Raw genomic sequence first — 25,311 nt, 5'->3', positions numbered from 1 at the left:
AACAAAAAAGACTGATTGCACAACATTTTAAAAATAATATTAAGGAAAAAGACCCCCTAAAAAATTTGAAGTTGAAGCATTTCAAGAGCAGCAATCCGAAGAATTTCGAAAAATGGAATGGACCACCATTAAGGCCGTTGTTTTCAACATGTATAAGGGTAATTTAAATCAACCCACATAAATATTATATATTTTATGTGGACAGTATGCATTATACAATATGACTTAAATATCTTTAAATATTCTAAAAGTTAACATTTATTTGAGAATTATAATTTTAATTTAGTTATGTTTCTGACTTTTGAAATAAATACATAATTTTGGTTTTAATTCCTACTGACCTTTTAAATGTACCCACTTTAAATAATATTTTAGTATTAGAATAGGAAACTGAAAGCAATTTTTGAAAATTTAGGAAATTGAAGTTAAAAAAAACCTAAAATATATTAAAATCAGAAATTGAGGCGGCAATAAATAAGCTAAAATTTAAAAAAAGCAGAAGGGGAAGATGGAATAAAAGCTGAAACACTCACAGAAATGGGAGAATTAGGACGGAAGTAAACTCACGTTTATTCCCATATATAAAAAGGTTCTCCGACAGACTACAGTAATTACCGTACAGTAGCATTGATGTCTCATGCGAACAAAGTACTTCTAACCGTCATCAATAAATGACTAAAATCAATTCTTTTACCACATATTCCCCAAGAACAATGCGGATTCGTCCAAGGTAGAGGAACAAGAGAACACACTCTTAATATTCGTTAAATTATCGGAAAATCTCGAGAGTTTAACATAGAAACATATTTGTGCTTTATTGACTACTCCAAGGCCTTCGATAACGTAAAATGAGATAAAATGTGGCATGTACTTAGAGAAATGCATGTACGTAAAGAAACTTAATATATTTATTACACAAACTTAATCTAAATAACACCGCTGATGTAAGAGTCAATAATATGGTTTATTATATTATATTTATTATAATTCAAGTGGAGGATGCGAAGACGAGATCCGTAGACGCATCACAATGGCCAGATCGGCAAGAACCAAACTCACAAAGATACGGAAGAACACTGACATTATAAAAAACACAAAATTACGCCTTTCTCGAGCATTAATATTTCCTATCGCCACCTACGCTTCAGATACTTGGACCATCAAAAAAGCAGATTCAAAGCAAATAATGACGTTTGCAATGTGGGTCTACCGTAGAATGTTGCGCATACTATGTACCGCGCATCGCACAAATAATTAAATACTAGCAGAACTTAATATAAAAACTAGACTACCACTATCAACCAAAATATACTGAGATATTTTGGATTTATATGTAACTAGAAAAAGAGAAGGCATGGAACGAATGATAGTTGAATAAGGCAAAATATCCAGAGGAAGATCTCCAGTACGATGGTCGGACCAAATAAAGGACGTGACTGATTACTCACCCTCCGAAGCAGAACAACACGCAGAGAAGAGAGATAATTGGACAGAAATAGACAAACAAATTACATTACGCCACTACATCCTTACGAAGGAGAAAAGATAGAGAAGGAGGGCATACCAAAACTCTATAAATTCTCTTATGAACATTTACACTCATCATATTCTTTTTTATATTAACACAGTAATCAATACACAGGTTTTTTGTTATACGAAGTCGATAAAATAAGTTTGGCAACACAGCCGTGGCCTGGGTTTATACTATTGGATACAAAATTTTGTATACCCTGGTCTGACTTTGTAAGGAAAGTCAATTGGACTGGGATGGTTTCTATTTTTAGGTCGATATACAAAAACTTTTATGGATGAAAAAATTAATTGTATATTGTGATTTCCATGTGCAACATACCTCATTTGAATATTTATACACCGCAATTTTTTGTCTATCTATATTAGAAAGTGGTGGCCGGGATGATACGTAGGACCGATTGGCCTGGTTTTGTACTAGAGATGTATATATATATATATATATATATATATATATATATATATATATACATATATATATAGGCAACATCTATCGATACTGTATTGATACAAAAAACAACGATTTTACGTATAGAGGTTAAAATGACTTAAGTGTAAAAAAATAAATATATAAAAAAATCAAAGTATTAAAAAAACGACAACGGTGTCAAGACTAAAAATATACACCAAACGAATATACACGACTTATAATTAGGAAATGATGCTAAATTACTGCAACGTTAAAAGAGTTAAAAATGATAGCGGGATGTATATATATATATATATATATATATATATATATATATATAGTATATATATATATATATATATATATATATGATTTCTAAACCATCTTGGGCCGCCCTTGCACAGCATGCCATTTCAACCAAACACAGTATCGACTTTACGAATACCAAAATACTGTGCAAACAAAAAAATTATCATAAGCGATCCATCCTTGAAATGTGTGAAATTTTAAAACATCCATCGTCCCTAAATAAGAGAACCGACATCGACAACTTGAGCCAGATATATCACTCTCTCTCATCATACAAAACAAATAAAAAACCCCTTACAAGACAGTAACTTCATTCCCATTTTTCTTTCCATTTTTTTTTGTTTGTTTGTTTTTTAAAGAAAAAGAAAAAATTAATCCATTTTTAAAAAAGGTCTGTCCCCATTCGCTCGCTAATTCCCGCAAGGATCGTACCTCCTCCCTGCATTTCAAAGAAATACATGTACGACAATAAGCCACATGTGAAAATTATGACATCCTAGAACTGATAGAAAACAATCGAAAAGGTTAGTGGTTTAACCCTCGAAAAGCTAAAACCAACATTCTAATGAAGCCATCGGTTAAAATTAAATGAACAATAGTGTTCTTACAGTTTTTCTTGTATTTTTTTATTTCGTTTCTCTCGTTTAGTTGTTAATCTTTAATGTTAAGTTATCGTAGAGTTTTTATAAAATCTATAAAAAAAAACCCTACAAATTGTTTTTGTAAGTATGAACCCCGTTGGTTGTTTACTTATATTCTAAAATCTTTTTTATTTGTAGTGAACTGATGATGCTTTTAAAAATAAAAGCGAAACGTATTCGAATAAATCAATAAAGTAGTTGACGTCTTTCATTTGCCAATTATTGACCGATAAAACCTCTGCTATTCAACCATTGAATATATTTTAAATATATATACACAACGCAAAAGTTTAAGGATATTTTAATAATTTGACAATACCAATGACAGAAATTTCATGACCTTATAATTTTGCTTGTTCTATAATTATTGATACAGACACTCACTTCTTATCAAAAAAAATTGTAAAACTGATAGCAGTACGTGTTTTAGAATGTTTTTTATAAGGGACAAAAAAATCGACATTTTTATGTTTTGTTTATTTTTTTTAGTCACATTATACCATTCTTGCTTAATAGGTGAGTTAAAGATATTTTCTTTTTACCATGCAACGACAACATTTAACGTTGGACGAGATGAATAGAGCCGTGAGCCTCCTTCAAGTTGGTATGAAACAAACTCAAGTTGCTGACCAGTTGCGTGTCTCCCAAAGTGTAGTAAGTCGTTTGTGGCGTTGTTAGAGACACTGGGAGTCAGCTGAGCAACATCCAGGACGTGGTCGCTCTACAACCGTCGCTCAAGACCGATATTTAATTTTAAATGCCAGAAGGCAGCCAACAATCACAGTACCCGAGCTGGTTAATGAATTACAGCTTGCACATAATGTTACAATTAGCAGCAGTACTGTGAGGAATCGTCTCCATGAAGCCAATCTTCGTAGTCGGCGACCACTGAGATGTCCACCTCTATCTATAGGCAATCGCGCTGCAAGATTAACCTGGTGTCAAGAGTTTCAGAATTGGACTGAGAATGACTGGGCCACAGTTTTGTTTAGTGACGAGTCTAGATATGGATTTCGTCCAGATTTTCGTCGGACAAGAGTTTGGAGACGACCCGGAAATAGAGAACGATTACGACATCTTCAAGAAGTGTATATATACAGAGGTGGTGCATAAATGGCATGGGGCGGAATCATGATTGACGGAAGAACTGACCTCATTTTTCCACGTGGCTTTCTCACAAGTCAGCAATATTTGGACACTATTCTTGAACCTGTTGTGCGCCCGTTTGCTGCTGCTGTTGGAGAAAATTTTTACTTTTTGCATGATAACGCTCAACCAGATGTTGCGCATATTGTAATAAACTGGTTGGATAACGAGGGTATTGATGTATTGCAGTGGCCAGCACAATCACCGAACTTGAATCCCATTGAGCGTGTATGGAACATGCTCCAACGAATAATTACTCCACATATGGGCAATATCTACAATGAGATTCAATTAAAAGAGCTTCTGAGAGAACAATGGACACAACTACCTCAAGCAGACATTAACAATGTGATTCGGAGCCTGAACAGTAGATGTAGAGCTGTGATGAACCAACGTGGTGCCCAAACTTTATTTTAAGTTTATATTTCGTATTTTTGACATTTTATGTTGGTATGTGAAACATGGGTGATGTGCAATATATGTATTTTTTTTTTCTCCAATTTTTTGTTTTTTTTTTGCAATTTATGGTTTTTGACATATTAAACAACAATTTAAACTACAAATTTTGTATTATTTTTTTTTAATTTGATTACAGATAAACAAAATACGTCTATTTATAAAAATATCCCTAGACTTTTACGTTACGTGTATATATATATATATATATATATATATATATATATATATATATATATATATATATATATATATATATCTATACATATACACCCTGCTATTATTTTGAAATCTTTTCACGTTGCAGCAATTTAGCATCACCGAGAAATCATTTTCTATTTATCAGTTGTGTATGTTCGTTTAGTGCACCTTTGTAGGCTTGGCACCGTTGTCGGTTTTTCAATATTCCGATTTTTTTATATATATATATATATATATATATATATATATATTTATATATATATATATATATATATATATATATATATATTAAATTTTCTACATCAAACATGCATTTTAAACATCGAGCGGTAAAACCACTGTATTTGGTATAATTTTAGAGCCAATATATGTTGCCGATATTAATATTTCGGTACATAAATATCGATCGGTTTGGGTCAAGTTCAAATAGCGACATTGAAACTGCTGGCAAGTTACGGTCAACAGGTTTTCTTATCTTCGTTTAGTTGTTATATTTATTCAATCTAGATATTTTTTCCCAGAGAATTGTGTAGGGGAATATTTTAAAGATTTCAATTTACAACCTGTTTAATTGAAGCTATCAGTGAATAGTTTGAGATAAATATTCTGTTTTTATGGGATTAAGCCTCAATTATTGGTTGTAATTGTGATGAGAATCACCTTTTTAAATGGTGATAAATTAATGTTTGACGTTTTAATTTTTATTCCGGAAACCGTTCTCAAAAAACGTTTTTTGTTCAAAAAGTGTATACACCTTTTTACATAATTTGTAAAATAAACAAGGTTAAATAGTGGAAATAAAACGTTAAATACTAGTTAATTAAAAATGTAATTTTCATGTCAATACCGACCAATAATTGTGGCTTAACCACATAAAAAAATAATATTTAACTTAACCATGCCACAAGAAAGTATTTCACAGAACCTCGCTAAATAGTTTACAAAAATGTTGACAGTGACTACAAGTATTTTGTAATTTGCAATCGATTCTTTGTTCATTCAGTTTTAGGGTACATTAAAAAAACTTCAACATATTAAATTTTTTATTAAAAACCAGTTTAAATAGGGACTTTTTAGCTTCTAAACATTTATATTAATATTTTGTAACGATGAGTCCAAGCCATCACCGTTAAACCAGCGTGCGCGCGAACCAACCCATGAAGTAGGAGTGTATCGACAGTAGAAAGGGCAAAGCTCCGCTATATAAACGGCAACATTTCCTCATAGAGACAGAATCGACAGGTGTTGACTGAAGGTTCTCTTCTTCCCTACCCGGCTTGTGGACGTGTTGAGTTCACAAGTTGTTCCGTCTCCCATACCGCCGCTATCCGAAGTGCGTGTTGAGCTCTTCACTACCCGTACTCTGAAGCAGTCGTGTTGAGACTGTCGAGGAGTGTCCTATTAACCCGAATCACTTAAGGGACGTGTTGAGTTCCTTTCCTTCCTTTGTACCTATCGTCCGCTGTTATTAAATCGATACAACGTTACCGTAAAATTTCAGATACACACTCGCTTGCCGATAAGACTAGTTCCATATGACAAGGTCAAGCTTAATTTGAATAAATAGGCCAGGTACTGAGAAGACTAAACCAAATTGTAAATATGTACATAAGATTTTTGTCAATTTAATTTAAGGAAGACAATAAAGTTTTATTTTTATTTTGAACTCTGTCTCTGACTGTCTAAAAGCTACCCGGATAGTGACTCCCACGAGAGGACATCACAAATGGCGCCCGAGCAGAAAAATACGTTTTAAACAATAATACCGACCGAATTCCGAATTTTATGAGACAGTACTACATTTCAAATTTTAATCAAAGACAAGGGTGATTCACAGTTCAAAAATGACAGACGCTCCGGAAACGTCGAAGGTTAGTTGGGTGTACCTATTAAAGAAAGACGAATTTATAGCCGAATTAACAAACAGAGAACAGCCGACGGAAGGGAATTTCAGCGAGCTAAGAGCGAGATTAGTTGCGATCATCAAGGCACCAACTCAAAAAGGCCAAAACCCAGAGAAAATAGAAGAAAACCAGATGGAAGACAGACAAAGAAAGATGGAAATAGTACGCAAATGGGGGTTACACTTTGACGGTTCAAGAGACCCAATAAAATTCATAGAACGGTTGAAAGAACTCCAGTCAGCTTACGGCCTACAAGACACCCACGTTTTACAAGCTCTACCTGAAACATTAAACGGGAAAGCATTACTATGGTACAGAAACAATAATAAATATTGGAACGAATTAAAAGACTTCGAACAAGATTTCCGCAATTTCTTCGTTTCCTCCGTTCTCACGCAATCTCTGGAAGCTCAAATCCGGAACCGACTCCAACGAAACAACGAAGGTGTAAAAGACTACATCATTGATATTCAAACAATGATCAGAAGACATGGTGAATTCAATCACCAAGAAGAACTAAACAGGATATACACCAATATGAACCCGAAATACAAGTTGTATATAAAGAGGCAAGACGTATCGTCAACACAGGACATCATCAGACTAGCGGAAGAATATGATATGGTCCAAAAAGAAATATATAACAGAAACAATACAAGGTGTGACTGGACACAGGCAAATAGTCGTAATAACAAAATACAGAATTTCGACAGACAGACTTGTTGTTGGAGATGCGGCCGCAGAGGCCACAATAGAAGAAACTGCAGAGCTATCGCTGTACTCTTCTGCAGCCATTGCGGAACCCGAGGAACAACTTCCAATAACTGCCAATGTAGAAGCCGACCGGAAAACTCCAACAGGACTGGACAAGAAGGAGGCAACCCAGTCAGCATTTAGAGTCCTCCCTAACAACCTCCAGCTACGCACACTATACAGATCAACGACCCCACACAACGATAACGTTCAGCAACGGTAAAAAGTTAAGAGCACTAATAGACACAGGAGCCCAAAATTCGTTTATAGGACAAAAAGGTAAAAAAATATTGGAACAATGTGGAACAAAAAGCGACAGAAAAGCTTTAAAGATCACGCTGGCAGATGGAAAAACCAGCAACATAGAAATCTGTTTTACAGCAAAATGTTCCATAGACAACGTTTGGAGAAAAGCCAAGCTACATTTTTTACCAAACCTAGCTTCAGAAGTAGTACGGGGAATGCATGAAATAACAAGATGGGGCCTTGATTTATCAAACATCTTAAATAGAAATCGCGTAAGAAGGAGAGAACAATACCCAACCAGTACAGAACACGGATCCAGATCGTACAATGCAGACAATAACCGAATACCGACCAATTCCAGGGTCAACGAAACACCAACCGCAAGATATCCGCTCCAACAGAGAAGCAAAATATATAACAAAACGACCTACCGACTACCGACCGATACCGCGGTCGAAGACCACACCGAAAATATACCGACTACCGACCGATACCGCGGTCGACAACCAGACCGAAGATATACCGAACTACCGACCGATACCGCGGCCGACGACCAGACCGAAGATATTCCGTCATACATACCGGAATTCACGAACAGTCCGAAACGAGAGCAGCTCGACATCAGTACTACACACAAACAATACCGAAAAAAAAACAATTACAGGAATTGTTACTAACAGAATTGGAGAAATTTAAACAAATTAAAGGAACAACACATCTAACCGAACATACAATAAAACTCAAACATAATACACCGATCAAACAAAGATACAGGCCCCGAAACCCGGCAATGCGGAAGATCATAAACGATGAGATAGATAAGATGCTAGGAGAGAACGTGATAGAAAAATCTAATAGCCCGTACAGTTCCCCCATCGTCCTAGTAAAAAAGAAAGATAACAACGGATACAGATTTTGCATCGATTTTAGGAAAATCAACGACATCTCAGAAAAAGATGCCTACCCATTACCGTACATCAATCATATCCTAGAAAAGTTAAAATCTGCAAAATATTTCACCACGTTAGATCTAAAAAATGGATATTGGCAAGTACCACTTTCCGAAGCAAGCAAACCCTTGACCGCTTTCATAGCACCAGGAAAAGGACTATTCCAGTTCAAAGTACTTCCATTCGGATTACACGCCGCCTCCGCTACTTTTCAACGATTACTAGATACAATAATCGGCCCAGAAATGGAACCACATGCATTCGCCTATTTAGACGACATAATAGTACTGGGGAAAACTTTCGTGGAACATATGGAAAACTTAAAAGAAGTACTTCACAGACTACAGCAGGCCAAACTACGAATTAATATAGACAAATGTAAATTCTGCAAAGAAGAGATAAATTATTTAGGCCATGTAGTAAACAAAACGGGAATCAAAGTGGACGACAACAAGACAAAAGCTATAGTCGAATATCCCGCGCCAAAAACCGTTAAACAACTACGCCGATTTTTGGGCATCATCTCATGGTATAGGAGATTTATAAAAGATTTTTCACGAACTGCAGCCCCTTTAACAAAGCTACTATAGAAAAAACAACATTGGACTTGGGACAGAGACCAAGAGGAAGCATTTAACAAAATAAAATTACTACTGACACAAGCTCCAATACTGATCTGCCCAGACTTCCAGAAGAGATTTTTTTTACAATCGGACACTTCGAACCACGGTTTAGGAGTAGCTTTAGTACAAACAAACGACGAAGGACAGGAACAAGTCATCGCTTACGCAAGTCGAACCCTAACAAATGCCGAAAAAAATTACAGCGTTACAGAAAAAGAACTACTAGCGATCATCTTCGGTATAGAAAAGATGAAACCCTACATCGAAGGATACCCATTTTCAATTATCACAGATCATCAAAGTCTACGATACTTACAAACAATGGAAAACCCTACAGGTAGAATAGCTAGATGGGCAATGCTGCTGCAACAATTTGACTTCGATGTCATTTACAGAAAGGGCTCCCAGAACGTCCTGGCCGACGCGCTCTCTAGAGAACCAGTAGATCTGGTTTGCATAATAAACGTAGAAGATGTAGAACCCGACGAATGGTACAATAAAGCTTTAAATAAAATCCAGACAAATCCGCAACTATTTCCAGACTACTCTATCAAAGATGGACTTCTCTATCGACACTTCTGGGACAAATACGATTTAAAAGAGAGGTATCCAACCCCTGGAAACTATGCATCCCAAACCACAAGAGACAACAACTCCTGGCAGAAAACCACGAGCAACCGACCGCAGGACATCTAGGAATAGCCAAAACAATAACCCGCCTAGCTAGAAAATACTACTGGCCAGGGATGTTTAAAGACGCCGCAAAGTTCGTCAGGAACTGCAAGAACTGTCAGCAATTTAAGCCGCAACAAAGCTTAACTCCAGGCCGCATGCAATCTACACAAATTCCGCCACATCCATGGCACACCGTTTCAACCGACATCATAGGACCCCTTCCAACATCCAGCAAAGGAAACAAATATATAATGACATTCCAGGACACCTTTTCAAAATGGGTCGAAGCCATACCGATCAGAACAGCAACGGCAAAATCAGTCTGTCAGAACTTAAAAGATAAAATCATTATGAGATTCGGATCACCCAAAGAGCTAATATCAGACAACGCAAGAACATACGATAACAGGGAAGTACGAAAGTTGCTAGACGAATTCCAGATTTCTAAAAGAAACATTCCGCCATATTCTCCCCAGAATAATCCAGTAGAAAGAACAAACAGAGTAATCAAAACAATGATAGCTCAGTTCTGCGATAATAACCATAAGAAATGGGACACGAGCCTTCCAGAACTACTATTCGCATATAATACAGCTAAACACGATTCAACGGGTTTCTCCCCAGCCTTCCTGAACTTTGGACACGAACTAGAAATTCCAAGTAAAGTCGTAAACACCCCAAACGACACACAACATACCGATCAAAACATAAAATGGCATAAACTACGAGAAACATTCGAACTAGTACGTACAAACCTGGCAAAAGCTTTTACAACTCAAAGCCATTACTACAACTTACGACGAAGAGAGTGGAAACCCACAATAAACGACAAAGTCATGAAAAGGGAATACCAACTCTCAAATGCCGCCAAAAATTTTAACGCCAAATTAGCACCGAAATTTTCAGGCCCATATACTATAACAAAAGTGTGTTCTAATGTAATATTCAAATTAAAACACGACGATAAAAACCGTACAATAACAGCTCATATCAAAGACCTAAAACCCGCATTTACCGATTTCCCTACTCCTTAATCAGTCCAAGCACTTACAGTCAACACCAAGTAGTGACAGTACATTTTAATACAGTTTACCAGTAACCTTCAAATATAATGTCAGACACGTTAGAAATATATTATAGTGACATAGAAATGGACGGCACAATTACGCCGCCACCATACACCGTTCCAGAATTAATATCACCATTGGAGAACACACCAAAACCTAACACCCCGGGCAAAGGCTGCGAGCCCCTGATAAAGGCTATTTCCAAATTTAAAAACCTTTTCGATGAACCAACCATGGGCATCACAAAAATTCAGAAAGTCCAGTCAATTCCAGTGTCAATCCCGCTGCTCTCACTTATTCCGCCGCAGCATAAAGGAAAAAAATACAAACTGAGACTCCCGAACCAGGTGCTGAGGATAAAAACCAATAATTGAAGCCCCACGAAGGAAGACGTTTTTTTTTAAGAGAGAGGAAGACGATTTTTTTTTTATTTATTTTTTTTTTAGGGCAGACATTTTTTATTTCGATGTATTGTAAATTTTTTTTAGGGTAACCAAGTACCTGGCAAGGAATAAAAATAAAAAAAAATTTTGTTCCAAAATTTTTTTTCCCAGGAAGAGGGGGTGTAACGATGAGTCCAAGCCATCACCGTTAAACCAGCGTGCGCGCGAACCAACCCATGAAGTAGGAGTGTATCGACAGTAGAAAGGGCAAAGCTCCGCTATATAAACGGCAACATTTCCTCATAGAGACAGAATCGACAGGTGTTGACTGAAGGTTCTCTTCTTCCCTACCCCGGCTTGTGGACGTGTTGAGTTCACAAGTTGTTCCGTCTCCCATACCGCCGCTATCCGAAGTGCGTGTTGAGCTCTTCACTACCCGTACTCTGAAGCAGTCGTGTTGAGACTGTCGAGGAGTGTCCTATTAACCCGAATCACTTAAGGGGCGTGTTGAGTTCCTTTCCTTCCTTTGTACCTATCGTCCGCTGTTATTAAATCGATACAACGTTACCGTAAAATTTCAGATACACACTCGCTTGCCGATAAGACTAGTTCCATATGACAAGGTCAAGCTTAATTTGAATAAATAGGCCAGGTACTGAGAAGACTAAACCAAATTGTAAATATGTACATAAGATTTTTGTCAATTTAATTTAAGGAAGACAATAAAGTTTTATTTTTATTTTGAACTCTGTCTCTGACTGTCTAAAAGCTAACCGGATAGTGACTCCCACGAGAGGACATCACAATTTGATATTTTTTATGTTACACAAAAATTAAAATCTAAATATATATAAAAATAAAAACATTAAAGTCTAAAAATTGAAAGGATTTTAAATGAAGATCTACAATGTATGATTTAAATTATGGATAGCATATATAGTAAAGGAGTAAAAAGTTATAACCCATTAAAATAATGGTATTCGTAAATCACCGCCATGGAAGTGGAGGTCAGAACAGTCAGAACTTTAAATTGAAGCGCGCTTGCAAAATATTTAATATCTCTTCTTCTGTGACACGTAGAACCTTCATTTATTTACTGGGATAGCTCAACCAAATAATAAGAATTCTGCTATTTTGACCTATTTTTCCGTAAAAAAGTTATTGACTTTTACTATTATATCGTAAGAAATATTTAAATTTTATTAATAAGTATATATTATTTATATAAATAGATAATAATTATTATAAATTAATAAAATACCTTCAATTCTGTTATTTTATTTTCTATAAAATAATTAATTTTATTATAATTTTATTTAATGAAGATAGGTGACTAATAAGTATAAAAAATATTTTTGTAGTTTACCACTCCACTTTTCCGTGACAATATTTTACAAGTACCATCACTTTAAAGACATAACTCTTTACTCCTTCTCGTTATACGAGTGTACCACTTTTTAGATAAGATTTAGATGTTTGTTTATAATCTACTCAATTTTCAGCTCTTAAAGGTAATAAACAATGAAAATATGATTTTAAGAAAAAAATGTTATATGGGTTTCTATAGTCATAGGTTTTGTTGTTTTTTGAAAATTGTATGTTTTGACCAACTTTTCATTGAGCAAGTGAGCATGAAAAATATCAAAGTTATTATGAATGTTTATAAGATAAAAAGTCAGCCCTTTTTCATACTCATTTTTAATAACAAATTATAATTGTTGCAATTTTTTTAATGTAGCTTAAAAATTAACTCTTATAAAAGCGAGTTCGATTTACAGAATACAAGTGTGTATACAGAATACAGAGTGACTGTCTGGGCAAGTACAGTCGTTTAAATAATCGCTCTTTGGGATAAACAAATTAAATAACTTTGTGATGTATGTGAAATATACCACACTTTAATAACTCATTAACTGCCACAATTTTATTTGGTCATATTAAATGTCATTAGATAAAAACTAAGTTACTAACATCGATAAATTACTGCAAAATTGAGTTTTCCGGAAAAATAAATGTAGTTAGAAAAATAATTATTCGATTTTGGATATTGTCGGTAACAATAACTGTATTTGATTTCTAGGTCATTTGACTAATAGGACCGAAGATTCATATACATAACTAAGGTCCATTTGGCATGTTGCTGTATTTGAGTTTTCTATCTCATTGTATTCTATTGGTTAAATCCTATTACTTTAGGCACTATACGTCACGGTTAGACTAATAGGACCGAAAATACATAACTAAGACCCTTTTGACATACTGCTGTATTTAATTTTTCTGTCTCATTGTATTCTATTGGTTGAATTCTATCATTTGAGTTACTGTACGTCACGATTGGACTAATAGGACCGAAGATACGTGACTAAGGCCCTTTTGCCATGTTGCTGTACTTGATTTTTCTATTTCATTGTATTATATTGGTTAAATCCTATTATTTGAGGTACTGTGTGTCATAATTGGGCAAATAGGAGAGGAGATATGTAACTAAGGCTCTTTTGACATGCTACTCAATTTGATTTGTCTATCTCATTGTATTCTATTAGTTAAATCCTATAATTTGAGATACTGTACGTCACGATTGGACTTATATAAACGAAGATATATAACTAAGGCCTTTTTGGTATGCTGCTGTATTTGATTTTTCTATCTTAAAATGTAAGAGAGGTAAATGGTAAGAAAGGACCGGGAAGAAGACGCATTTCCTGGCTTCAAAATTTACGAAAGTGGTATAACACGACTACCACTGAACTGTTCCGCGCTGCAATAAACAAAGTAAAGATAGCCGTGATGATCGCCAACATCCGGAACGGATAGGCACTTTAAGAAGAGAAGATCTTATTGTATTCTATTGGTTAAATCCTATCATTTGAGGTACTATACGTCACGATTGGACTAATAGGAGTGAAGATACGTGACTAAGGCCCTTTTGACATATTGACAATCTAAGTATTTTTCTTTCTGTGGCCATAATGGTGTTCGTTTGGCGGGTGTTAAGCGACGCATGCCTTGTGTTCGATTATTGGTCTTGTATAGGTTTTGTAGGTGTGCAATAGTGTTTTATTTGACGTACTACCCATTTTACCGGACAACGCTGCCAAGAGTTTTGTTCTTTTTCTTACCCTGTCTTTATAATTATGTACGTTAACGTCTCAAACGTCAAAATCGGACCAATATCAACGAAGATACGATATAGTTCCCTTTTAGCAAAGTCGTTGTGTTTGTTTTTTGACTCAACATATTTGCTCCTCTATCCCGTTTCATTTAACGTCTCAAATGTCAAAATCGGATCAATAACAACGAAGATACGATATAATGATCTTTGTCAATGCCGCTGTATTTGTATTTTGTCTCAAAATATTTGCTACCTCCTCCCCTTTTCAACGAAACCTCTTACATTACGATCCGACACGTGCCCCGCCCACCGATCACACCTGTCGGCACATCAAAGGATGCCGCTTTTTCCCACGGTCGACAAAATTTTTCCATGCCCAACCGTCCCAATACCTACAACTACTAACTGCGCCGACAAGACGCGCGCAAAAGAACTCACAGAGAGCGTGCCCGCTAAACCGCCAACAACACCCTTTTCCCAACCGATAATTGAAGATATTGCACGGGCAGAAAATGACGTACCCTCGTCATCCGGGCCAAACCCTGAGACAACGACTATAGATGACGACGTTTTTCGTAAGGCAAAGTTCCCCTCATTAATGGAGGAATTCGAGAGTATGTGCGCCGAGGCCGTGGAAATGGCTAGCCACATAGCGAAAAACAAAAACAACAATCCCGTCCCCGACACTGAAGGACCGCAGGTATTGTCTGGACTATCTCCGGACAACACTCTGCGAAAAATACTCAATTGATCCCGGAAATGAAAAAATTCGCCAAAAGCGGACAGAATGCCTTAGAATCAGGCGTACGGCACAGAGAAATAGGACCCAGCAAGTTAAAGAAGAGTATTTGAACGTCAAAAAGGAACTCAATAAACTGATCAAATGGGCTAAACGCACATACTAGCAGAACTTGTGCGAGGCGTTGGAGAACGATATATGGGGCGAAGCATACAGGATCGCCACTAAGACGCTGAGGTCAGAGACCCCATATAACCTATGCGATGACAAGGGAAATAGCGAATACCCTGTTTCCTAAAAAGCCAATTTACGACTTCCTGATTATAGACGATGAGAACTGTTCCAAAGAATTAACGGTGGCTGAACTCACCAGAGCCCCCAATTCCATCAAAATAGGTAAATCCCCTGGACCGGACCGTGTGCCACCAGAGGCGATAAAAATACTAGTGAATGAATGCCCAGAAGCAATTAGAAGGGCACTCAATGAGCCGCTAACAAGACAAGAATTTCCAGACCAGCTAAAACTAGCTAAACTTACACTGATACATAAACCCGGTAAAAACCCGGACGAAGCCAACTCGTACGGGCCTATATGTCTATTAGACTGTCTGGGAAAACTATACAAAAATATTGTCAAAAATCGCCTAGAAAATGAATTAAGTGAAAGAGAGACTATCTCCAATAGACAATACGGATTTAGAAAAGCTAAATCAGCCATAGAGGTGGTAAAAAATTAACTGATACTGTAAAAACACAAAGAAAAGACACTGGTTATGTTTGATGTGAAGAAGTTAACAGGCGTACCGCAAGGTTCCGTATTAGGTCCAACACTCTGGAGTATATTATATAACCGGGTACTAGAAATAGACTATGGTAGAAATACTCTAGCATATCATCGCATACGCAGATGACGTGGCAATACTAGTCACGACTGACATGAACTGGAAAATCGAAGATAAAGTCAACACATACTTCAGAAAAGTCAACAGCTGGATGGCGAGAAAAGATCTTGAACTGGCAGGAGCAAAACAGAAGTGGTCAAACTAAAAGGACCACAACGAAGATCCGAGATGACTTTTCAAATTGGCAGTACTATTATAATGCCTACAAACTGTGCAAAATACCTAGGCATATACATCGACACAGGCCTAAGGCCCTTTTTTCACTACGATAGCTGTGGCTCGTTACCTTCCCGTATTGTCACTCCTGTAGATATCGTAGCTAGGAAACTTTATGTATATGTTGTTCGTCAATTTGGTTTCCTGTATTGCTACGACATCCATTTCGAACCTGTTTATCAGTCCGTTTAGTATGTTTTGGTTGGACCTAATGCCGCCTGGATTCCGGGAGCCTATCCTCAAGTATCTCCAGTTAGCGTGTCTTAGTTCAGCGCTAACTTGATGTCGTCGATCGCTTCGTATACTATTTTGGCGACCAGTTCTTTCATCGTATGTATCAGCCCGTTTTATTGCCAGTTAGAGATAAGGATGGTATTCTCCATATTTTGCGTCCTAGCGGCCTATGCATATTATTGCCCGTTTTGTCTTATTGGCTGTTGTATCCTCTTTATCCTGATGGAAGGGGTGCTGCCTCGTTCTTCCCAACGTGGCTACTCTGGGGCATCCTTTGAAATTAGCTTGGTGTTGTCCCTGGCAGTTGGCACATTTTGCCTTTTGTTCGGGGACAATCTTACACTCTTTGCTTTTATGGTTTTCACCACATTTTACTCATCTAGAGTTTTTGTAGCACGCGTTATGGACGTGGTAGAATCCCTGGCAATTGAAACACTGTGTATGTCCCTGGGTTTTTCTCAGACCTACTACTGCCACTCTTATGTACTTGAGGTTTGTAATCTTTTTAGCTTGCGCTACTTCTTTCTCCATTGTCATCACAAACATTGGTAATGGCTTTCTATCTGCTTTTGTGGTTTTATAGGTCATATTCACTCTCCAAGTTCTCCAGTATGAGGTTCTCTTTGGTGTGTTATGGTAGATCTCAATATCAATTTGGGTTTTATATCCCCCTCTAATGGTAAGGCAATCCGTTGTATTTTGACTTTTTTAGAGTAGTCCTAACCTCGCCATTTTGCTGTAATATCAGGATTTTTTGCCTGAATCAAAGTCTGCCATTTCTCGATATCCTGTTAACTTTTAAAGACCTTTTGCTGTTCTGGAAATGTTAGAATTGCTCCTGTCTCGTTTACGCTTTGTAGCTTTATGACTGGCGGTTTATATAGCTTAGCTTCGGTTGGTTTTTAACTACTATCGTTTTCGCCAATGTCCATGTTTTCTTCGTCTGTTAGTGGAAGAGCGCAAGCGTTTTCCTCTTCTTGTACATTTTCCTTTTTCGGTAAAGACGGGTTTTGTTTTGTTCCCTTTTTGTGGTTTTTCGGATTTTCAGCTTTATGTGGTTTTGGAATCTTTGACATTGCTCCCGGTGATGGTTTCGACTATTGTTCTTTTGGCATGGTATGGTTTGTTCAGCTTTCTTCCGTTTTTTGCTTGTTGGTGACTGTAGTTCGTCAAACCTTTTATTCATCTGGCCAATGCTATTATGGCTGGAATCTACTATAATATTTTGCAATTCAGACACTTTTTGTTTTAGCTGATTAATTGTCTCCTTCAGACTTGCAATTTCCTTATCTTTTGCTCGCAAAAGCCTTTTCATCCTCTTCATTTTTGATTCTTCACCCTCGTTGCTGTCACTTTGTTGTCTAAGTTTATGTCTTTTGTTAGCTTTTCTTGTTCGTCTTCTATAGTATCCACAATTTTATCTGTTGTATTAACTTTCTCTTTGGTCTTCTTGGTTTTTGGCGTTTATAAGCATGGCACTATGCTTATGATTATCAACTGAATCGACAATATCAGAAAAAATATTATCATCAATTGACAAATTATCAAGAATATTATAAGATTTAGCATGGATCGTACCATTTTTCATTTTCCCATGTTAAAATATACTCTTTTCATCAGGTTATACAAAGACCCACGCACAGAACAGTGTAAAACAATATATACATAGCAATTTGAATACCGTTGTTCAAGCGGATTTAATAGACCAAGGTAATCCAGTGCTAAGTGTGGAAGAGAGACTAGACACTTGGAAGAAATATGTGGAAGTAACATTTGCAGATAAAAGGCTGATTGTCATTGAAGCCATAGAATGACAAACAGGACCCCCGATTACCATCGAAGAAGTCACGCCAGCTATTAGAAAAACTAAAGATGGTAAAGCTGTAGGGCCTGACAAATTTTATACAGAATTCCTGAAACTTATAGACGAACAAGGAATAAAATGGATAACGACTATATTTAACAAAATATACAGTGTAGGTAAAAGTTTATGGTCGGTATTGTAGAATTTAACAGGATATCTAACACAGATATAAAATCATATTTTCAGCGAATAGACAAAGACAACAATCATATTTCCCCTTGGTTTCCCCTCCTCATTTCTAATAGACGCCCATTAGTGAGACGATTATTTCCGATCTGTCTTATACCTAAGAAAGAGCAGCAAGGTTGCCTTATTACATATTTTAATTAAAACATTGAATTGATTCAAAAAATTGGCGATCAGTGGCGCGGTTATTCAAAAATTTCTTAAATCCATGAGAAATTTACAGATTCACATTATTATTTGACGAAATAGTAACCTAATTTCCAATAAAACAAGATATTTTGGCAACATCGCCATTCATCCATCTCTTCAATAGGATGGATACGAGACAGGTTGAAGGCTATGCTATGTATTTTAGAGGTGGGTCATGTACGCTTTTATCGTTAACGAAACTGAACCGTTTTTCATAAACAAGCAACTAGTTAATTAATAGTAATAGTTAATAAACAGTAGTTTCAAATAAGCGAGTACCAACTAACAAAGGATATATTTATTATAACTTGAAAAATAAATTAAACAATACAAAAGTACTTACATTTACATTACACATTATTATTAAATCGCAAATCGTCTCAATTGACATTTACAAACATAAGTTTTTCCACTTTACTTGTTGTTAACCGTGTTCTTCTTTTATTTAAAATTAAAGCAGATTTTGAACATGTCTTCACAAGGAACAGATGTTGCTACAATATTACAATATTTTATGAATATATTGGTTAAGTTAGGATATACATGGCGATGATTTTTCCACCACTCTAATGGACAGTTCCAATCTCCATTCGAATTTTTTCTGGGTAATATATCATCAGACAAATACATGTCGACTTCTTTTATAGCTCTCGATTAAGGTGTATGTTTAGATGAGTCATGTCCAATTAATTAATCAAAAATACACCATGGATCATCTTTATCTTTTCTTGTACTGGTTGATTTTCAATAGTACAAACTTTTTTTTCTTTAATTATAGAAGTAACCATCTTCTTAACTCTTTCTTTTGTTTTTTAGCTTCATTTTTATCAGAAAATCCCTGCATTTTAAATCCTTATTTGTCGTTAACCAATCTACGGTTTCTCACTGGTAAGCCAACTAGTTGAAGGTTGATTAAAAAAAAACTACGTTTTGTGTAGAAGTGAACACAGGAGCAACGAACACTTTACGTCGACGAGGACGAATAGATGATCTGAGAGACTACTACAAAACTAAAAATAACATGCGACTCTTTCGGGACGGTGGACAGTCGGGCCATTGGTTGACGTTGAAAATAAAATAACTAGGTATTCTGATTAATGAATGAGTTTCGATTTTCGATTAACCCGCATTTTCGATTTCAAATCTTTATTGATAGTTCGTCAAAGGATTTATTTATTGTAAATATTCAATTAAGAAGTCTGTTTCTTAGTCAAAATTATTTACCTAGTATAAGAATAATAATTTTATTTTCAAAACATGCACATTTGTAGAAGATGCAGTTTTTATGCTCCACTTTCTGAATGTTGCAATGATTGAAACTTCTCCTGATGCATTTCTGTCCGTTCCGACTACTTCTACTGCAAGTACTGACATACTACCACCGCCAACCAAGCGTCAAAAGGTGATGGATACTTCCATTAATAAAAAGATTGGTTTAGAACAAAAGATACAAATAGATATGGATTTACTAAACCTATGCAAAGACTCGATTCATCCGTTTTCCATAGTTGAAGAAAGAGCTTTTAAAAAGTTTGCAAGGTGGATACATTTGGATATAAACTGAAAACAAGAAAAACTTTGTCAGGTTCATTACTTCAGGAATGTTATATCAAAACTGAGCAAATTATTAGAGCACAAGTTGTTAAAGAAGTAGAAAATATCTGCAATACTACTGACATCTGGAGTAACTGAGAGTTACATCGCATTAACGGGACATTATTTAACCGAAAATTTAAAACGGTTTTATTAGGCAGCTGCCATTTTTCTGGAAACCATAATTCAGAAAACATCGCTTTTGAAATTAGTGAAATTATTAATCAGTGGAGTCTAAAAGAAAAAGTAAATTTTGCAGTAACTGATAATGCCTCAAATATGGTCAGCTATTAAAGATATTTTGGGATGGAAACATTTAAATTGTTTTGTTCATACGTTAAATTTATTGGTGAAGGACGCACTGAAATGCTATCGTGTACAAATAGATAAAATAAAAAAAGTCGTTTTTTTCGACATTTCGACAAAAAACACCTTTCAAAAAAAGTAACTTATCTTCAGAAAGGCTTTTAAAGTATCAATTACAACATAACAAAGTTTCCAAACAGCCAATCCTGCCGAATCTTGGCCTCCGCTTTCCATGATAAGTAACGGTTTGCAATTGCAGTGTCAGTTCTATGGTGATTTTCCTGGGGGTGCTCTATGAGCCGTTAATACAGTGGTTCCCCTTTGCCTTCTGCATTCTTATGCCGTTGAGCATTATTTGTTGATTCATCCGCCTTCGGGACCGATTTCGGCCTAGTAAAATTACTAAAATCGGGTTTAGCAGAAATATTTAAAGGGATAGAACAGAGTGGCACATTGTCATTATGTACATGGATTCACGATTTAAAATGCAGGGATTTTCTGATAAAAATGAAGCTAAAAAAACAAAAGAAAGAGTTAAGAAGCTGGTTACTTCTATAATTAAAGAAAAAGAAGATTGTACTATTGAAAATCAACCAGTCCAAGAAAAAGAAACCGATAAAGATGACTGAAGTGGTGTATTTTTGATGAATTAATTGGACATGACTCATCTAAACGTACACCTGTATCGAGAGCTATATAAGAAGTCGACATGTATTTGTCTGATGATATATTACACAGAAAAAATTCGAACGGATATTGGAACTGTCCATTACAGTGGTGGAAAAACCATCGGCATGTATATCCTAACTTAACCACTATATTCATAAAATATTGTAATATTGTAGCCAGCTGTTCCTTGTGAACACATGTTCAAAAATCTGGTTTAATTTTAAATAAAAGAAGAACACGGTTAAGAACAAGTAAAGTGGAAAAATTTATGTTTTTATATGTCAATTTAGACGATTCGCGATTTAATAATAACGTGTAATGTAAATGTAAGTACGATTTACTATTTGTATTGTTTAATTTATTTTTCAAGTTATAATAAATATATCCTTCATTAGTTTCTTTCACTTCAATACATATACACATAAACTATAATAGCCAATATGTTTGTTTATGTACTCTCTTACTTGAAACGATAAAACCTCTACTCGTTACCACAGTAAAAATTAAAGTGTCCTTACTTTGACATACATCGCGACGTTGCCAAATAATTTTGTATGAAGCTTTTTTATTGTGGCGTCATAATGCAGTTTATTATTTTTATTGGGAATAAGGCACAATGTGACTTTAAAATAAGCTTATTTTGATGTTTAGATTTTAAATTCGGAAATCGTACTTAAAATATGAAACATGAATAAATTTTATATATATACAAAACGATTTTCGAAGTGGAAATCAAAATGTTAAATTACACTTATTGTAAAGTAAAATTGTGGCATATTCCCAATAAAAAACAGTAAGCTGCCATTTAAATCAATTCGCCCAAATTTTATTATCTTAGAACATTGGTCAAATGCTAAAAAGATAACAGGTCAAATAAAACCAATAAGTTTGGCAACGTTGAACTTCTCTTTTATTAATTTCCACTAATGCATTTTCGACGATATAAAGGGCGGACCTAATATACCTCTCTCTTTTTAAACAGGTGTTTCGCACTCCATCTCACGTAAGGTCCATACCGACCATAAACTTTTACCTATACTGTATATAACTGGAAATATTCCCCAAAGCTGGTTGAAGTCGACGTTCGTAACTATACCAAAAAAATTAAATGCAAAAACTTGCGAAGACTACAGAATAATTAGCCTAATGAGCTACTTACTTAAAACGTTTTTTAAAAGTGATACATAACAGAATATATATATAAAAAAGTGAAGAACAAGTGTCATGGACACAATTTGGATTCCGCGATACCTTAGGCACCCGAGAAGCTCTATTCGCTATACAAGTGCTTATGCAGAGGTGCAGGGATGTCAACTGTGATGTATATGTTTGTTTTATCGACTACAAAAAGGCATTTAATAAAGTAAAACATGACAAGCTCATATCCGTCTTGAAAGAAGCGGGCTTGAATGATAGAGACTTGCGAATTATATATAATTTATATTATAACCAAACTGCCAACATTAAAGTGGATGACCAGTTGAAAGACATAATCTCCATAGATTATAGGAGTGAGACAAGGATGCATTCTGTCTCCAGTGCTATTTAACATGTACTCGGAGCGTATCTTCGAGCAAGTACTGGGACAACTACAGGAAGGCGTCTTAGTTAACGGAATGCGTCTAAACAACATTAGATATGCTGACGACGCAGTAGTTTTTGCAGACAGCCTAGATGGTTTACAATCAGATGGTTAGCATATCAGATATAAGTCGAGAATATGGGCTGGATCTCACTACGAACAAAACAAAGTACATGGTAGTTAGTAAGCGCGAAATATTAAATACACACATTTTAGTAAACCAACAGCCAATTGAGAGGGTTACACATATCTTGGTACTAACATAAACAGTCAATGGGACCACTCTAATGAAATAAAACAACGCATGGGGAAAGCAAGATCAGCGTTCGTAAAGATGATGTTTCCTTTCGTAAGTCACGATTTACCACTTAGTACCAAAATATCTATCATCAGATGCTATGTATTTTCTACATTATAAGGAGTAGAGGCATGGACGCTCTCTGAAGCTTATTTGAGAAAGCTCGAGGCCTTCGAGATGTGGTGTTACAGGCGCATCATATGGCTTATTGCAACTCATTCTTCAGGACAAAATATTTGGAAAGAGAGGACCAGGGGGAAGAAGAATATCTTGGCTTCAAAGCCTAAGGAAGTGGTTCAATACGTCTACAACCGGAATATTCCGAATAAGTGCAAGTAAAGTTAGGATAGCTAGGCTGATCGCCAACATCAGGAACGGATAGGCACTGTAAGAAGAATATATCACTACAATCTGTAATTATTATGGATCTACATATCATCCCAATCTGTAATGATGGATCTAAAAGATACTTCATAAAGCACCTGTTCGAGAATAGGAACAATAAATGGAAATCCACACCATCAAGTTTCGGGAGATAAAAAATAAGACTGGACCATGACAACCACGAGAAGTACCCCGAGCAAATAAGCAAATAAAGCAAGTAAATAAAGCAAATAATTATTTCCCGTTTACGACTTGGATATATCCAGTTTTTCCATGAAAAGTTGTTTGAAAAAGAAAAAATGCCCCATTTGTGATGAATGTGGTTCATCCCTTACAGTAAAAATGTGCTTGTGGAAGAGTAGAAAAATTTCAATCGTCACAGAATTAAATATTGACCCAACACTCCTAAAGACATTTAAATAATACTATTGATAACCTACTTTTGTTTTTAAAATACTTTAATTTACTTAACAGTGGCATTAGCTATTTCCGTTCCGTTAATATCATTATTAGGTTAAAGCGGGTTTTGCAAATAAAAATTCACTATTTGCTTACCATCCATCTACAAGTCCTTCGTTGACAAACCACGTTAATTTTCTTTTACTAAGTACTGTATTTGTCATTGATAGTCTGCTATACTCCCATATATGTGGTTTTCTTAATCCTAATTTTTCAATAAACCAGTAAAATTGATGATCTCTGTCATGATATTCCATTGTCCGCAAGACGTGAGTTACTCCTTCTATAGAATCGACAATCGGACACGCAAAATCGTACGTAGGATAAACCCTAAAAATAAAATGTTTATTGTTCTTAAATGCAGTCACACTATACTTATTTATTTAAATACTTTATTTTTTAATATTTAACTTAGACATGCCACAAGACAACAGTTTCAGAACCTTTTTATTACTTACTTATATTTACTTCCTGTTCGTGGATGGAGTTCATTCTTACATCTGTAAATGGTAGGGTCCCTTAAACAGCCATTGGGAGAATCCATAAACATTTTGGCTCGAACACAACACTTCTGACCTTTCACAGTACCTCTTTTCATTTCTTCCCACAAAGCAAAATTCTTCTGAACATCTACAATGTTTATAGTGTTAATTTACTCTACTCTAATACTAAATCATTTTGACACTGCGTTCAAACAGAAAATGTTTAAGAAACAATAAATACCATTATTCCTGTTGACTGATTCTATTTTCTGTTCTCTTTGAGTTTTCATTTCCTCTGGATCAGTATCATCTACATAGGCATTTCCTTCTTTCATCATTTTTTCACATAACTGTAACATAAGGTCAAAGTAATCTGAGGTATATGTGAATATGTCGGGTTTAATTTGTAACATTGCTACATCTTCCAGAATAACATTTTCAAAATGCACATTTTCTTTTGCAGGGTTAGTATCGTCGAAACGTAAAATAAGTTTCCCCTGAAAAGCTTCCTGATAATGTTGGTTGAGTAGAGCAGCTTTGGCGTGACCGATATGCAAATAACTAAAAATAAAAAATATCTATTACTTTAAATTAGTGTTTTCCAATCTTTAAGACACTGAAGTCGTGCTCGGGGGTTGAGGCCAAAAGCTAGATAAAAGAAAATGCAAGGATTATACGGTTCTACACACAAAAACTTCAATGGGAAGGCTGTGCCTGTTTATTCTGTTACTATATTTTTTTAATCTTGGTTACATGTTTGAAAGTTCTAGAGATTTATCTAAAAAAGGATTTAGTATCTACAT

General features: G+C 35.6%; 1 protein-coding gene across 2 annotated transcripts in view; it reads right to left on the bottom strand.

The window, feature by feature from the left end:
* The window catches only part of GluProRS (Glutamyl-prolyl-tRNA synthetase), a 432,648-nt gene that overhangs the window by 364,934 nt on the left and 42,403 nt on the right, over positions 1-25,311 (bottom strand). For both annotated transcript variants that reach the window (XM_072529836.1, XM_072529837.1), the window contains exons 4-6: positions 24,750-25,069; positions 24,485-24,656; positions 24,123-24,356 (exon numbers count right to left, since the gene is read on the bottom strand). In XM_072529836.1, the coding sequence (XP_072385937.1) occupies positions 24,123-24,356; positions 24,485-24,656; positions 24,750-25,069 (726 nt within the window). The remainder of the gene's footprint in view (positions 1-24,122; positions 24,357-24,484; positions 24,657-24,749; positions 25,070-25,311) is intronic.

This window comes from Diabrotica undecimpunctata, chromosome 4 (assembly GCF_040954645.1).
Source record: "Diabrotica undecimpunctata isolate CICGRU chromosome 4, icDiaUnde3, whole genome shotgun sequence".
Lineage (NCBI taxonomy): Eukaryota > Metazoa > Arthropoda > Insecta > Coleoptera > Chrysomelidae > Diabrotica > Diabrotica undecimpunctata.
This window is presented reverse-complemented; position numbering and strand designations above follow the sequence as displayed.